The sequence below is a fragment of the Dasypus novemcinctus genome, chromosome 3, assembly GCF_030445035.2.
Source record: "Dasypus novemcinctus isolate mDasNov1 chromosome 3, mDasNov1.1.hap2, whole genome shotgun sequence".
Taxonomy (NCBI): domain Eukaryota; kingdom Metazoa; phylum Chordata; class Mammalia; order Cingulata; family Dasypodidae; genus Dasypus; species Dasypus novemcinctus.
In genome coordinates this window covers 174,955,005-174,968,892 of record NC_080675.1, presented here as the reverse complement: position 1 = coordinate 174,968,892, position 13,888 = coordinate 174,955,005, and the positions used below count along the sequence as shown (strand labels likewise).

Below are 13,888 nucleotides of genomic sequence, written 5' to 3'. Positions count from 1 at the left end.
GCCCGTTGGCGTAGGCGGCATAGGCCAGGCCCCCTCCGCCCGGGTCGCTGCGCACCCGGCGGGCCAGGTGGTGCTCACTCGCCCCCGGGGCCATGTGCAAGGGCGGGGACAGGCGCGGGCAGCTGGCGCCCGGGTGCAGCCGGCGGTGCCCCAGCAGCCCCAGGTTGGCATTGGAGGGCGCGCCGGCGCCGCCCCCGGGAAAGACCACGGAGGAGGACGAAGCGGACGACGAGGCCGACGAGGAGCAGGAGGACGCGGGAGCTGCAGGACCGCCTCCCGGGGAGCGCTCGAACTGGGCCCAGAGGAGCGGCGCTCCCGGCGGGGGCGCGGGCGCCGGGTCGAAGGTGGGCTGCAGCTCCGGACAGCCGTCGGGGGACGGCACGGCCACCTCCCCGGCCGCGTAGGTGTACCCATTGCCGTTGTTGTTGTTTCCGTTGTGGGCGAAGCTGAGCGCAGGGCTGGGGGGGCTGTAGTCCGCCAGGCGCGGGGTGGCGGCCGCGCTGCCGCTGGTCCCCCCGCCGAAGTAAGAGTCCGTGGAGGCGCTGCCAAGCGAGCTGGAGCTGTCGTTGCGGTAGCTGGAGAAGGGCTTGCGGCCCGGGGTGGGCGTGATGCTGGGGGTGGGCTTGCTCCAGAGGCTGCCGGGGCCGGACCCGCCGGCCCCGTGGTGCAGGTCGAAGCCCACGTCCGTGCCGTTGGCGTGGAAGTCGTTCTCGTCCGTGAGCTCGATGATGCCCCCCGTGCGCAGCGCGATGTGCGCCTCGATCTCCTCGCGGGCGCGGTCCACGTTCTCGGGCATGCCCGTCACCTCGAACACCGGCTCCTTGTCGCGGCTGGGCGTCACGATGTAGGTGTGCGTCTGCTGCTGGATGCGCTTGATCGTGGCGCCCTTGGGCCCCACCACGAGCCCCACCACGCGGTAGGGCACCCGCACCTGGATGGTGGTCTGCCCGGGCAGGTTGGGCGGCCCCGGCACCGCGCCGTTGAGCGCCGTATTCTTGTTGCGGGAGGCGCGGATCATGGAGAAGTGCTCGGCGGCGGAGATGATCTCCCTGCGAGCCATGGCCACATCCTCCTTCCTGCCCGTCACAACAAAGACAGGCTCCTCCCCGCGAACCGGGGTCTTGATGTAAGTGTTGGTCTTCGCCCGCAGCGCTTTGATTTTACAACCTGGGAGCCGGGGTGCGGGGGAGGGAGGGGGAGAGAAAGACAGACACGCCCATCATCCCGGGGTAGGAGCGGGGACCAGGGACGGCCAGCGTCCAGGGCCGCCGCACGGGCAACCCGGGATGGGCAGAAAGGGGGCGGCTCCCTCGCGGACCCCGAGGCGTGCCGCGGGGCTGGGAAGCGGGTTCCACGCGCGGGGCGGTCGAGGCCAGCCCACTGGCCGCCCAGGCCTTCCCCCCCCCGCTGACTGCATCGTCCCGAGCCAAACCCGAGGACCCCAGAAAAGTCAGTTGGGGCGATGCGCTAGTGCGCTGTTACACAGCGGGGCGTGCCGTCCACGCTGGGAACCCGGCCGTCGGGGTTCAGGGGCCGCAGCTGGCACCGCGATCTCCCAGCGCCGGGGTCTGGTGGGCGGGGGGGGGGGGGGGGGGGGGGCAGTCCCGGGACCCATTGTTCCTCCTCGTGGGCTCCATTCCGCTTTGCAGAAATCCAGAATCCTCCCTCCCTCCTCCTCCCATCTGATGCTTAACCCTCCCCCTCCTCCCCTCCCAAGAGCCCGATCGAAGGCCCCCCTCCCCCCCCCAGCATCTTCGATTTAAATGCTATTTCCCGGGGCGGGCCGGGTGGGGGGCGCTGGGGGAGAAGGCGGTGGTTTTGGAGGAGAAAGTGCATCCCGCCGTGGCCGCGGCGCGGCTCTGGGCGACAGCCTGCCCGCACTTTCTTTGTCTGGGGCGCCCGCCCAGCGCGCCGCTCTTCCTCGCTCCCCTAGGCTCCCCCGGCGCCGCGGACACCATCCCCGCGGTGGGGCGACCCGAGCCGCGGGATCCGCAGGGCTGGGGTCCGCGACGCTCCCGGCCCGCCGCCCCGGCCGGACCCACCTTGCCGTCCCACGATCTCGGCGACGTGCTCGGAACTGGGCACCGGCACGCACTCGGTCATGTTCACGCTCTTCTTGCGCGGCTCGCTGTCGTAGAGCGAGGCGCCCTCGTCACTGTCCAGCCCCAGCAGCGAGAGCTGGTCGAGCGCGAGCTGCAGGGCTCTCTGGTCATCCAGGGTCTCGCCGCCGCCCCCGCCGCCGCCGCCGCCGCCGCTCCCGTTGCGCTCCAGGTCTGCAAACAGCGAGCTGGGCATCGCGCGGCCGTGCGCGCCGCGCGCCCGCCGGCCCCGGCTCGGCCGAGCAGCCGCGGCCCCCAAGGCGGCCGGGCAGCGGGTGGTCAGGGGCGGGCAGGCCGGCCGGCCGCCGCGGGCTCCGTCGCTCCTCGCGGGGCGCCGGGTGGAGCGGGTCGCTCCGCGCCGCCCCGAGGCTGCGAGGCGCCCCCGCCTGGGTCCCCACCCCAGCGGGGCTGGCGGGCGGGGTGGGGGCAGAGCTCGAGCGGCGGCCGCGCGTGCCCCCCGAGCGCCCGCTGCCTGGCCACAATGCCGAGCGCGCAGCGAGCGGCGGGCGACAGCGGCGTCGCTTTAAGGGGCCCCTCCCCGGCTCTCCACGCCCGCCCGCCCGCCCGCCCGCACTCAGCGCCTTTTCCTCCTCGGCTCCCCGCCTCTCGACTGAGCCTCTGCAGCCAGACGGCTCCGGAGGGGGACGAGGGAGGCGCGACGTCACCGGCGGGAGCTGACACTACAATGCTACTGACACTATCGCAGGGGGAGGCGATTGGCGCGCGCCGGGCGGGGGGCGGGCGGAGGCCGCGGGCGGAGCGGGCGGGGAGCGAGCCACCCCCCTCGCCGCAGCCCGCCCCGCCCCCGCGCCCCTCCCCCGCCGCCGCTCACGCCTCTCTTTGTTGTCTAATGCGGGGCCGCAGGCGCGCTCGGGCGCCGGTGGGTACCCAGCCTCCGAGGATAGTCCCTGCCCCCAGGTCCCCTCCCGCTCCCGGCGGACGGAAGGAGCAGGCGCCCAACTCCGAGCCCGGGGCGGCGCCGGGAGCGCGGTCCTGAAAAAGTCCCGTTGGCGCCCCCAGAAAGCCGGAGCCGGAGGGGTGCGGGAGCCAGGGCTGCGGGCTGGCCCCGCGCGGCCCCCAACGCGGAAGGCGGCGCCCCAGCCAAGCGCCTGCGGGCGCGGGCTGCCCACCTGCGCGGGAGCCCGGGGCACACAAAGGCACACGCCCGCTCCCGCTGGTGCCCGCGCGCGCGCGCCCGCAGGCCGGGCCCCCAGGGCGGCGCCGGGCCCGACGGGGCCTGGAACTGCAGAGGCCAGGCGGCCAGAGGCGGGTCCCCGCGCCAGGCCTGCCCGCCCCCTGCGCAGAGCACGGCGCCGGGGTCCCGCACGCGCCCCGCGGCCGCTGACACGCGCACGAGCGCCGCGCGGCCCAGCCCGAGCACCGGGTGCGCTCCGGGCTCCGCGCCCCTCCCCCCGGGCGGGCATGCGCGCTGCGCGCGAGGAGCCGGCGGGGCTCTTTAAGGCGCGCGCGGCGGCGCGCGCGCAGGCCCCGCCCCGTGGCGGTGCGCGCGGCCCCCGGGCCGTCCTTTGTGCGCCGCTGGGGGTGGGGGTGGCGGCGGCGCGCGGGCGGGGCGGGCGCGGGGGCGAGCGGCACCCCCGTCCCGGGCAGCGCCAGAAGAAAGGAGGCTTTGAGGGCCGGGCCGGGGGCGCTGCTCGCCGCTGGCCTGGGTTCCCTCCTGGTCCCCTGCGCCGCCGCCCTGGGCGGACGCCCCCTGGCGACCCGCGCGCGCCGCTCGCCTTTGTTCCTGGCGCCGCCGGGCTCGCGGGTCCCCTGCGCGCCGCCGAGGCCGTTCTCGGAGCGGTCCGCCCGGACGGGGAGTGTCGCGAGGACGGGGAACTCGAGCGGCTGAGCCGCAGCCGGGAGGGCTCGGGAGACCTCGGGGCGCCTCGGGGCGACCCTGGGCTCGCAGGCCGAGGTGCCCCCCGCCTGCGCCCTGCGTGACCCCGGGAAGCGCAAGCGAGCACCCTGGGCCCCGGTGTGTCATCCGTAAAATGGGGGACATAATAGCTGTGCTGCCGCCCCATGGGTGGTTCAGAAGAGTAAATGTGACAATGGTGGTGGGCGCGCAGGGTGGCCCGCGGGTAGCCCTGCCCACGCCTGCGCTTCTGAGCGCGCTGCCAGCCGGCCTCACCTGGAGCTGTCTTGGAGAAGAGGTGCTGATTATTTCCTCGGGGGAAATGAGGCTTAGAAGCCACTTGTGGGGTTACTTCCTCAGGAAGTTGACGTCCGCTTCCCTGAGCCCGGTGTGGGTTTGTTTTTCTGGAAAGGGAGTGCTCGATTTGGGGCGGGGGGAGGAGAGGGGCGAAGAGGTGGCGGTGCGCTGCCCCCGGTGGGAACCACCCCCCAGCACTCTAGTAGGGAATACCTGTAGTTTTGGACCGGTGTGTGGACTCGAGTCCAGCTAATTTGGAATTGAGAAGGGAGTGCCCCGCAGAATACCTGCAGGGATGGAGGGCTCCGAGTAAAGGGTGGTAGCTGCGGAGAAGACCTGTAACCGTGCGGGCGGGAAAACCAGCCCTCCGCCCTGGGTTTTCCCGTCTTGCCAATGCGTCAGGCTGGTTTCTGACCTCTCGGCTTGGTTTCTAGGAATTCAGTAGCCTCCAGATTGGACCAGTTGGGGTTTCTTTAAATAGCAAACATGATGAAGGTAAAGTAGTTGTTCAGCTTGCACCACTGAGGAGGGCTGTGCAGAGAGGTAAATGGGGCGTTGGGAGAGGCCACTTCCCCCCTGGGGCCGCTTGTGCCAGGGAGCTGTGCCACAAATATTTCCAGGCCTGCTGTGAGATGCCAGTGGAGTTCCTGCAGGAATTGGTTTAGACTAGACAATGAGATGCCTCAGAGTAGAGGTCCCTGGGGTCCCGGGTTCATTCTCTGGGTGGCACCTGTGGCCCTTGGCCAAAGTGCCACTTTCAGTGTCTTCCCTGCTAGATCATGGATAAGGCAACCTCCCCTGCCTTTTAACTGCAACTGTCTCCCCAGTGCCTGACGCAAAAGAGAGACCAAGTGTTCGTTCCGTGGAATCCCGTGTCTTAGGATGAGCTGAAATCATGGACGACCTGGAAATCATGGAAGCCTGCCATCCTGAGCTGCCCACGGCGCTCCGTGTAGTCCAGGGCGCAGTGGGACCTATGCAGCGATGAGCAGTGGCTCCAGGAGGACACTCCCGATCGCCCAGGAGGCGGTGAGTGCAAGGATGGCACTTCCATTCTGACAGGTCCAGTGCCCGACCCTGCTCCGCTTCTGTAGAAAGGATAGTGCCCAGCGGCCTGTCTCCCTCATCTGGTTGTTTTAGTGAGTCAGATGATGATGGTGAAAGGTAACTCATCGTGAATTGCAAAGTACCAAGCAAATGTAGTGTGCTTACCCACAGCCACTTCTCTTGTATCCAGTACTGTCTGCACAGGGGGTTCTTTGATACTTGAATGCTATTACAAAAGTAATGATCTAGACATTTTTATTCTCAATTAACGACTTTAACAAGCCAACGCATCATAAAACTTGCAAAGTACAGTTCTGTTTTTTTAAGTAGATCATACACTCCAACCCCATAGTTTCTGGTTAGAATTTCCCAGGCTTCTTTGGGACCCCAGCGCTTAACTACTTTTCCTGATACAGGACTTGTTCCCTAAGGATTTCCCCTATATGGCCATATTTTCCCTTTGTTAGCACAAGAGAGGAGTTTGCAAAGTGTGGTCTGATCATTTCAGTTGTCATAAAATAAGAAAAGGCAAAGTCACGCAAAAACAAACAAGATTAAATGAAGACAATCTTTCTTCTCTTGGTTTCCAAAGACCTCAAACTGTTTTTCACACATCTTGCTTCCTTTTGCCAATTAAATAGCTCCCCAAAGAAACTAAAATCCTCATGGGAAAGCAAGCACGCTTTGGGTTCAACTCGTTTAACACTTGCTGAGCACCTGCATTTGTACGGGCACAGCAGAAAGTGCTGATGGTGGAGAAATGAACAGGGCAGGGTCCGGTGCCTTTAACCCTGGTCAAGTCCAAGTCCAAACACAGCCATGCAGCCAGACACTGGGAAGTCTTCCCAGAGGAGGATAAATTGGAATTCTGGATCCAGTGAATGATGTACAAGAGGTTAATTGCGAGCGTCTAGTGCGGTGCGTGTCATCTAGTAGGAACACAATAAATGTTTATTATATGAAGGAGTGGGCCAGACTGACAAGCCTTGAAGGTGTCCTATTTTCTTAAGCATGTCAATGAATAATACCATATCTGGAAAGTGGTTCAAATGACTCCAGCCACAACTACCTGATTAAAGTAATAATAATGATCTCAGGTGATATGTACGGGCACATACGTGTGTGTGTTTGGGCAGTTTGCCAAGTACTTTCCAAAACAGTCTCTTGCTTGTTCTTCGTAACTGCTTTGACACAAGTGTTTTTATTATCCCCATTTTACAGATGAAAAGAAATTGAGTTACTGGCCCAAGCAGAAGCAGCTTTACCTTGAAGAAGATGAAGCTTAAGCATCAGGGCTCCTAGTGATGTGTTTCTAGATCACATGGCAAGACAAAGAGTTTTGTTCTTTTCCTTAAGGAGAACCTTAAAGTTCACACCCAACAAATCTTAGATGAATGTTTGTGCCTGAGCATGCCCGAGGCCACACAGCTAGCAAGGGGTACCCTGTGATCTTCACTCACCTAAAGTTACTTCCCATCCCTGAGCTTAGATCCTCAAGCCGGAAAGTAGAAATATTCCCAGCCCTGCTTTTCATACAGGACTGCAGATCACACACGTGAGGCTATGCGAACACACTTTGTTTTTTGGTGTCCTGTTGTCTCTTTATTGTTAACATATGTGTATTACACATTTATAACACATGTAACGCATACATATATTTTCAGAATATCTTAATATAGGAAATGCTCTCCTTATGCTGAGTGAACAAAAAAAAAGACAAACCATTGTGTGTGTTTATTACTTAACTTTCAATAAGCATTGGAAAAAGTGAGTGAATAGGCTAGAAGGAAAAGCATCAAAATTTTAACAGCAGCTATGTTTTAGGTAGTGGGGGTCACAATTTTATTTTCCTTTTGCTTTCTTGTGTGTTTTAACTTCTAAATATCTTTATGCAATTAATATTTAAAAGTAACACAGTTTAGTTTGAAAAGTAAATAGTGGTAAAAGCCTTGATAAAATAAAAAGCACTTCCCACCCCATCCCTGCTCCAAATAGAAGCTATTGCTCATGGCAGCATATTTTTTTATTAAATATGAGAGTAGAGAGGGAGAAAGTTGCGTATGTTTTATTAACAGTGCTTTTAAAAGTAGGATAACTTCTAAAATTCAAACATCATTTAGTTAATAATCAGTAATAATCTTTCTGCAGTATCAGAAAGGAATCAAAGAAAAAGTAAGTTTAAAAAATCTCTCAGACGGGAATTCAAGGAGCCTGGGAGCTCACCAAACTTGATAATTTTTTCCTTCTGAGCTGAGATAAAATAGATTGTTGGACCCTTTTAAATTGAGCCATTTAAAGAATGCTCGAATTTTGACACTGAGCATTTTTTAAAGTGAATCCTTTCTTCCCACAAACAAAGCCTTAGGTTGAACCCCTGCCTGGAAGACAGACACGCAAGGGGCTTCTAGCTTTCCCCCGGCCTCTCTCTCCTCCCCACCGCCATGCCCAGAAGGCGCTGGAGGTCCCCTGAGACACCCCGAGCCCCTAGAAGGTTCCAGTCCCAAGAGGCTGGAGTCCTCAGGTCAGGAGGAGGAGATGGCTGACGCAGTGGGAACTGCGCAGTGATGGCGGGCTGGGATGGGAACCCAGCATCCTGGCCCCCCAGGGGACGTGCTCGGCTGCTGATGATTTAAGGGGATCTGGAATTGGCCAGAGTGAGCACCTGCCCTGTTTCCTGGCTTAGCCCTGGGGTAGTCCCATAGAACTGCAGGCATCAAACCTAAGAGGAACCCTGCACTTCTAGGGAGCACAGAGTCTGGAGAGCAGTGGGCATGCGGGATGTCTAAAGAAAAGCAGTGTGTCACCTTCTCTTCCCAGTCTCCATTCTCTGAACTAAACAGAGGCCTTTTTTTTTTAAGGCTATACCGGCGATTGAACCCAGGACCTCATACATGGGAAGCAGGTGCTCAACCACTGAGCTACTTCCACTCCCCAGTGAGAGTTTGTTTGTTTGTTTTGTTTTGAGGAGGTACTGGGGCTCAAACCCAGGGCATCATACATGAGAAGCAGGCGCTCAGCCGCGTGAGCTACATCTGCCCCCCCCCAGGATGTCTCTTGAAGAAAGGAATGTCTCAAGGAGCTCCATGACCCTGCTTGGGGGATGAGAGGCAAGACAGGGGCAGAAGTGCTATATTCCCTTAGAGGTACTTCCCTACCAGGAAAATAAAACGAAATAGAATATACAGTATCCACTGGCATATGATACAAGTCAGGCCCGATGCTAAACACTTGGATGCTTTCTCATTTCATTCCCAAAGCACATCCCTCATTTCTTTTATATAAACTAACTTTCCCAAAGTCACATCGGAATCCAGGGACCCCAGAATCCAGACTCCAGCCGACCTTCTCAAATAGAAGTGCGTCCCAAAAAAAGACAAGATTGTAAAAAGACTCAAAATCCTGATGGAAGTGAAATAGAAGGAGCTAGAACTGTTTAGACAGGGGGAAACCTTGGGACTAACCTTTACTCCTCAGAGTTGAAGATGACAATGAGATGTGAAATATGAACAAGTGAAATAAAGGACAGAGCGCCTAGCAAACATGAGTGCTCAGTAAACAGGTTTAAACTCACCAAAACCGGGGAGGGACAATGAAGGGACAGAGGGGATTGACAGTTGCCTCAAATCTGTAGAGGACTGTTGAATGAGAGGTTGGCTTTGTGGGCTGAGTCGGGCACAAGGACAGGTGTTGCTGGGAAGCAGGTGCTGGCATGAAAGAACCTTGAAGTGTCGAGCTGCCTGAAGGTGGGCGGGCCACCTCCCAGGAGATGCCGCGCTGGGCAGAAGACCCCTCTGTCAGGAGCCCCACGGGACCACACACTGCCTGGGTAGACAGATGAACGAGGGAGTGTTCCTCGGTTGGGCTGTTGATATTCAACTAGCCACGTAGTGTCTGAGCTTTGGTTTCCTTATCTGTAAAATAGGAATTTTAGTCCTTAGGCAGTCAAGAAATGTGGGCTCGTCCCTCTTGCCAGTGAGCTGGAAATAGAGCTGAGCAGAATGAGGGTTTTCTTGTCAGTCCTCTTATAAAATGATAGAATATAGAGGGGGAAAAGTATTTTAAATTCTTTCTCAATACTTCATGTGATCACACCTCTGCTCTCATAACTAAACAAAGCAAGAGATACTTTTATGAGCTAAAGAAGTTCTGCGCCTATATTAAGCATAGTCAAGATGCTAATTAATGAAGTACAGCGATGATAGTCTCTCAAATAACTCTAAACCATGACCCAGTTTTCCCTGATAACATGATTTCATTCCAGGCATTTCATTTAAGATAATATTTTAATTTTCAACAATGCTATTGCAATTTTAACTAGTAATGGGATCACCTTTTTATAATATTAATAAAACAAGCCTTCTACAATTTTAACTACAGTTATCATTGTGAAAGTGTATACAGCCATATAGAGAAGATTCACTGGCATTGACAACCAAAGAAATAATATTAATAAAGAATACTTTGGTGTAAGACAATCACTAGTGAACTAAACAAATATATATATATGTGTATATATGTGTGTGTGTATATATATATGTGTGTGTGTGTATATACATGTATATATGTAGGCCATGATGTAAATTCCATATTTCAAGAAAGAAAAAGAAAATTCACTTGGTTACGCTCACATAACTGACATGGCTCTCCGAAATAGAAGATAAAGGAAGGGCCCTTGCGCTCTGTTGTATCCAGCTGCACTACACAGCTACAAAAGTTGTTAGAGTGTGTGCTGAATCAGAAGAGAGCTAGAGCAATAAAACGGAGTTAATTTAGAAATAAACCCAAGAAGAAAAGTATTTACCGTATGACATTCCAATGAGTAAGGGAAAAGATATTCCAAACATGATGCAGAAACAATTGGCTTTTTAGAAACTGTGTCAGGTTGAATTTTTTCTAACAGGTGGGTTAAGGAGTTAAGTTTGAAAAATGAAATCCCAAAAGAACTGAACAAAAGTGTAGGTGACTGTTTCTATAATTTTGGAGTTTCAGGATAATGGGTTTCTGAACATAACCCTAAACATGGAAATCAGGTTGAGATTTATATGAATAAACTAAAAAACTGTGCCAAGGGATGTGATAGATAGCAGGGCTTCCCCAAGTGTGGCTAGCATAACCCAAATGTACCCAAGGTGTACCAGATGATCCTGTTTTATTCTAATTACTAGTTATTGTGTAGTATAAAATATTATCAGTGCATCAAAAACCTGGGAATTCACCAGTACTAATGCTAAGAAGGTGCTAATGTTGGTATTTACGTTTAAAACGGAAGTCAGTTTGAACCAAAATATTTGATGAATAATGTTCCGGTTGGTCCTCTGCTGTGGAAAATAATGGAAGTGTTATATGACTGATGTTTGGGAAGCACTTCCTTAAATGGAGAAGGAAATTATTTAAGCCTGAGAAGATGACATTCTGCTGAGGTTACTCTCTAAACATGAATACGTAATTAGAATTTCACACAATTCCAATAAAACCCCAATATTCTGAGGGGGCTTTCTCAGAAGTTTATCTACAAGCTCACGGGGGGAGCCAGGAGATTGGGGGGCCCGAGCACACCACCAGGTGGTGACCCGTCTAAACAAACCAGGTCCATGGAGTGGAGTGGAAAGTTCAGAAACAGATCTAATGCAGACACCCATTCCTTCCAGATGCCCGGGCGCCTGTCCCATGGGCACTGGGCTGTGGGCTGGGTGTACCAGGGTGGGCCCGCGGCAGGCACGGGCCCTGCCTCGCAGGCCTGCAGTCCAGAAGGGGCACCTGTTCGTGCAGTCACGGGCACCCGTGGGAAACTGCAGGTATCGCCGGAGCCCTGCGGGCGAGGCTTGCGCTGCTGTGGGAGTTTATTGTAGGGGGATGTGAATTGTTATCCCATGGAGGTCTGGAGCTCTGGCCTAGAAATATTTCAGGAGACAGGAAAATGCTTTCTGGTAGGATGCGGAAAGAGCAGAATAAATTGAGAGTTGAAAATATTTGTGGAGCGCTTATACATCAGGACGATGCCGGGTGCTCTCATTTAATAAGCTCAATAACCCGGTAAAATCGGTGACATCGTGTCTAGTTCTGGCCTGAGTAAACTGAGGCTTAGCTGGCAAGGGGCAGGTAGACCCAGGGTGTCCAGGGCCCTCTGTCATTCTTAGGCATGCTGTGATACCAGGTGATGTGTAGAATTATGTGTGTGTGTATGTGTACATATATGTATACACACCTACACACATACATACAATACATACACAATACGTGTGTGTGCATCCCTGATATTTGCCCATATACTATAAATGCCTGAATATTTCAAAGCTTACAAATCAAGCTAACAACCGGTGAGTAGAACACGCTCTAACCTCCAGGCCTGACAGACAGACCTGCACGATGCCCTGGAAGCCAGGCCGGAGTTTGGAACGCTGGGCCTCCTTGGGCTTCTGCCCTGGACGTGGCCGTGAACACTGCCTCCCAGCCCCCCTTCTCTCCCCGCTCCAGCCCCTACCCCGAGGGGCTCCCAAGCACACAAGTATAAACATCCAGCTCCACTCACGCCCCGTGGTGCAAACAGCCACCCCGTGGACATCCCTGGGACCTTGGGGTGCACACCTGCGGTGGAAGGACCAGGTAGACTGTCAGGGGAGAGGGCCTCGCTGACCCCGCAGGCAGACTCGGGGCTGTGGGGGCAGGAAAGGGGAGCCCAGGCTTCGATGGGCACAGTCCCTCTTTGGACACGAGGTTTCTTGCTCTTTGGGGGGGCCTAGGAAGAGGAAAGCCAGAGCCGGGCCTGCCGAAGGGGGCCTGACAATTATAAAATAACCATTTCAGTTACAAAAGAACATAAAATATCTATTGAGAAAAGGGCTATGCATGTGCACGTTTTATGTATGAGAAGAGAGATGGCGCGTCAACCTGCATACTCTCAGCAGGATGGTTGCGAAGACTCCTTCCGCTGCCGCGTTTCTTAGTCCCTCGCTACTTCGCACTGCCTTCCTTCCTTTACTTTCTCCCCCTCCCTCCCTTCCTTCCCTCTTTTCCTTCCTTCATTTGCACAAATATTTACAGAGTGCCTATGTTTGCCAGGCGCTCCCTGGGCACTGGGCTTCCAGGGTGCTCAAAACAGACCTGTTAGTATCGACTTAGTGTGACTCTAGCCCTGGAAGAACTTTTATCATTGCAGTGAACACAGAGGCCACTGGAGGTTCTGAGGGCAGGGAGAGGGAAAAACAGGTGTCACATGGGGACATTTTCGGGACTTGGGAATTGTCCTGAATGGCACTGCAGTGACAGATACCAGCCATTATATATCTGGTCATAACTTATGAAATTGTGCGGGAGAGAGTGTAAACTGCAATGTAAACTATAGTTCACGCTTAGTGGCCATCCTCCAATATGTGTTCAATTGTAGCAATTGGCCACACAAATGAAGGTTAAGGTGGGAAAATGTGGGTGGAGTTGGGAGCGGGGCATATGGGAATCCCCTGTATTTTTTATGTAACGTTTATGTCATATAAGCACCATTTAAAAAAAATAAAAAACTATATTTAAAGAAACAAAAACAAAAAACCAGACCTGTGCACAGGGAGTTTACAGTCTAATCAGGAGACTAACACTGATCACACACAAATAAACATCTAATCACAAACCCGGACAAGGGCACTGACGGATGAGCATGTGTTGAAACATTGGTTGCTTAGATTCCAGTTTCCTGCTGAGACAGGGAGGAATGTAACTGTTTTTCTCTTGCAGCCAGGGGCCTTACATATTTCCACAAACCTCCCAAATGGATGCATTTCCTACAGCCCACCGGAATCGGATCTGCTTCCTACAAGCACATGAGCTCATCTGATTAAATCGACTCCACTACTTCATTGCTGTAGTGAAACTCGACTAAAATCTTCAGAGGCACGAATTCCTCTGCAGTGTTAGGAGCCACTTACCCAGTTAGAGAAGCGGGGGTTTTACGGGGGGAACCCAGATGCCACACTTTTGTGGTAAAGCACCTGGGGGATCTCCAAGTGCTTCTGGGGGTCCCATCTTCTCTCCTAACACCCCTGCAATCCCCCCAAAAGAGGCGGGGCTGATGAGGGACGCCTGGCCTTCCGTTACTTTCCTTCCCATTACTCTACGCGACATGATTTCTAGCCAAGTAGCACTCAAGGTGGGGGAGGGATAAAGGTCACTTCAGAGCTGGACAAAAACCCTGCCAGATACCTGGGTGGGGGAAAGCAGGGCGCTGGCTCCAGCTCCTCGTAGCTGTAGCCAGGTGACTGAAGCTTGCAGGCGATGCCTAATACTCTGCGCGGATTTGGGCAAGAGGACCTGTAAGCATTGCACGTTCAAACAGCTTTGCATTGAGAGGCAGGCTCCCAGAAAGAAGACCCGCTTGGGCCCTTCACACTGGCCATGTGAGTTTCTGATTGCCCGCTCAACTGCTGTCATTTCCCTAACTGCTCTCGTGGTCGCTGGTAAGGTGTAAATCCCCACAAAGTCTGCCTCGGCGAAGGAACCATGATGCTTTATCCTAGCTAAGGGTCGATTGGGCAAAATGATCCCTAAGAGGCTAAAGCAGCTTCCCTTTTCCTCCCATGATACTGAACATTTCAGCTCTTTA

General features: G+C 55.2%; 1 protein-coding gene and 1 long non-coding RNA gene across 2 annotated transcripts in view; one reads left to right on the top strand and one right to left on the bottom strand.

The window, feature by feature from the left end:
- Window positions 1–2,597, bottom strand: part of MEX3B (mex-3 RNA binding family member B) — a 4,240-nt gene extending 1,643 nt beyond the window's left edge. The window contains exons 1-2 of the mRNA XM_004472093.4: window positions 2,043–2,597; window positions 1–1,167 (exon numbers count right to left, since the gene is read on the bottom strand). The exon at window positions 1–1,167 is cut by the window's left edge and continues 1,643 nt beyond it. Coding sequence (XP_004472150.1) covers window positions 1–1,167; window positions 2,043–2,295 — 1,420 coding nt within the window. The 5' untranslated portion in view covers window positions 2,296–2,597. The remainder of the gene's footprint in view (window positions 1,168–2,042) is intronic.
- Window positions 2,598–3,696: 1,099 nt separating this feature from the next.
- Window positions 3,697–9,773, top strand: LOC111758796 (uncharacterized). The gene is made up of 2 exons (XR_009185240.1): window positions 3,697–5,280; window positions 6,520–9,773. It is a non-coding gene; the product is annotated as an uncharacterized lncRNA (long non-coding RNA).
- Window positions 9,774–13,888: the final 4,115 nt, after the last annotated feature.